The sequence below is a fragment of the Palaemon carinicauda genome, chromosome 23, assembly GCF_036898095.1.
Source record: "Palaemon carinicauda isolate YSFRI2023 chromosome 23, ASM3689809v2, whole genome shotgun sequence".
NCBI lineage: Eukaryota > Metazoa > Arthropoda > Malacostraca > Decapoda > Palaemonidae > Palaemon > Palaemon carinicauda.
The window spans coordinates 12809162-12810634 of record NC_090747.1 but is presented as its reverse complement, the minus strand read 5'-3'; the positions used below and the strand labels follow the sequence as shown (position 1 = coordinate 12810634).

General features: G+C 37.7%; 1 protein-coding gene across 1 annotated transcript; it reads left to right on the top strand.

Annotated features, from left to right (window-relative positions):
- The first annotated feature begins 277 nt into the window (after positions 1-277).
- On the top strand, positions 278-1153 carry LOC137617428 (piggyBac transposable element-derived protein 4-like). The gene has a single exon (XM_068347455.1). It carries the CDS (start codon positions 278-280, stop codon positions 1151-1153), a length of 876 nt encoding a protein of 291 aa, XP_068203556.1.
- Positions 1154-1473: the final 320 nt, after the last annotated feature.

The window sequence follows — 1473 nt, the reverse complement described above, 5'->3', positions numbered from 1 at the left end:
GTTGTCTTTGTAATTAGAGATCGCATTGGTCTTCTGGGGCGTTCAATCACCCCACCAGAGTAACGCAGGTATGTATTTATGTGTCGATATAAGTGTATATTATGTATCGGTAGCCTACTCTGTAATATAGATATGGAATAAAATGCGTCGCTTATTGTTTTTAGTTTTTTTATCATTATATGTGGATTTATTATTTTATTTACAATTTATTACTCTTTCATTCTTGTAACTATTACCTTAGCTAATGTGACATATTTTCATTATTTTTAGGCACAAGATGAATTTCGATGCAGAGATTAGGAGGATTCAGAAGATGTTGGATGAAATAGAAGTGAGTAGCTCAGAAGACGAAGAAATCGTCGGAGGGGATGTTCCTGCCTCTGACAGTGAAGGTGAAGAAGATTACCTGGAAGAGGATGTGCATGTTCCTGATTCTGACTGTTATGAATCAGACCCAGATGATCTACCAGACCAGCCCCAAAAGAAAAAGCCAAAAATTGATGGATGGAAGGGAAAAGATAAAACAACATGGTGGAAGAAGAATGTTCCGAAATTGCAAGGCCGTACCCGTTCTAGCAATGTTATCAAATTTACACCAGGACTAAAAGGACCAGCTCTAAATGCCAATCTTCCTGCAGGCTTTTGGGGAGTCTTCATCACGCCAGAAATATATGGTTTATTAGTAAAGCATACTAACTCGATGATCGCTATGCAGAAAGCGAAGTATGCTCAGCCCTACAGAACAAAAGACACTGATGTCATCGAAATGAAGGCACTGATTGGCCTGCTTATGTTTGCTGGTACATATCATGCTAGCAGGCTGCACCTTGCTGATATTTGGAAAGCAGATGGTACTGGTATCAAGGTGTTCAGGCTGACTATGTCACTGGATCGCTTTCGTTTTCTGTTATGTTGTGTACGATTTGACGACAAAGCAACACGCGAGGAAAGAAAGAGGGTGGATGAGCTTGGCCCAGTTAGGCAAATATTTGAGATGTTTGAAGAAAATTGCAAAAAGAACTACACCCCATCAGAATTTGTGACTATAGATGAAATGCTCGTAGCCTTTAGGGGTCATTGTCCCTTTAGGCAATATATCCCTAGCAAACCAGCCAAATACATCAAAATACATCAAAATACATGCACTGTGTGATGAAAATACGAGACTGACTAAAAATATTAATATAATGAAAATCATCAGCTTTTTCATCCTTTATTAATGGAATATTTCCATTGAAAAAAAAATCAGAGTAGTTTTTTCTGCCTTCCAAAAAAAAAAGACTGTTATTACAATAAACTAATGACATTTATCCTAAACGTTTGCGCAACTTTTCGGAAATCATGAATGACCTAATATAAACATTGTCTCTCTCTCTCTCTCTCTCTCTCTCTCTCTCTCTCTCTCTCTCTCTCTCTCTCTCTCTCTCTGTTCATCCATAAAAATTAATATTCATTTTGTGAGTGAATTTCAGA

Coding starts and splice junctions, on each gene's coding strand:
- LOC137617428 (XM_068347455.1), top strand. CDS start 278: ATGAATTTCGATGCAGAGATTAGGAGGATTCAGAAGATGTTGGATGAA.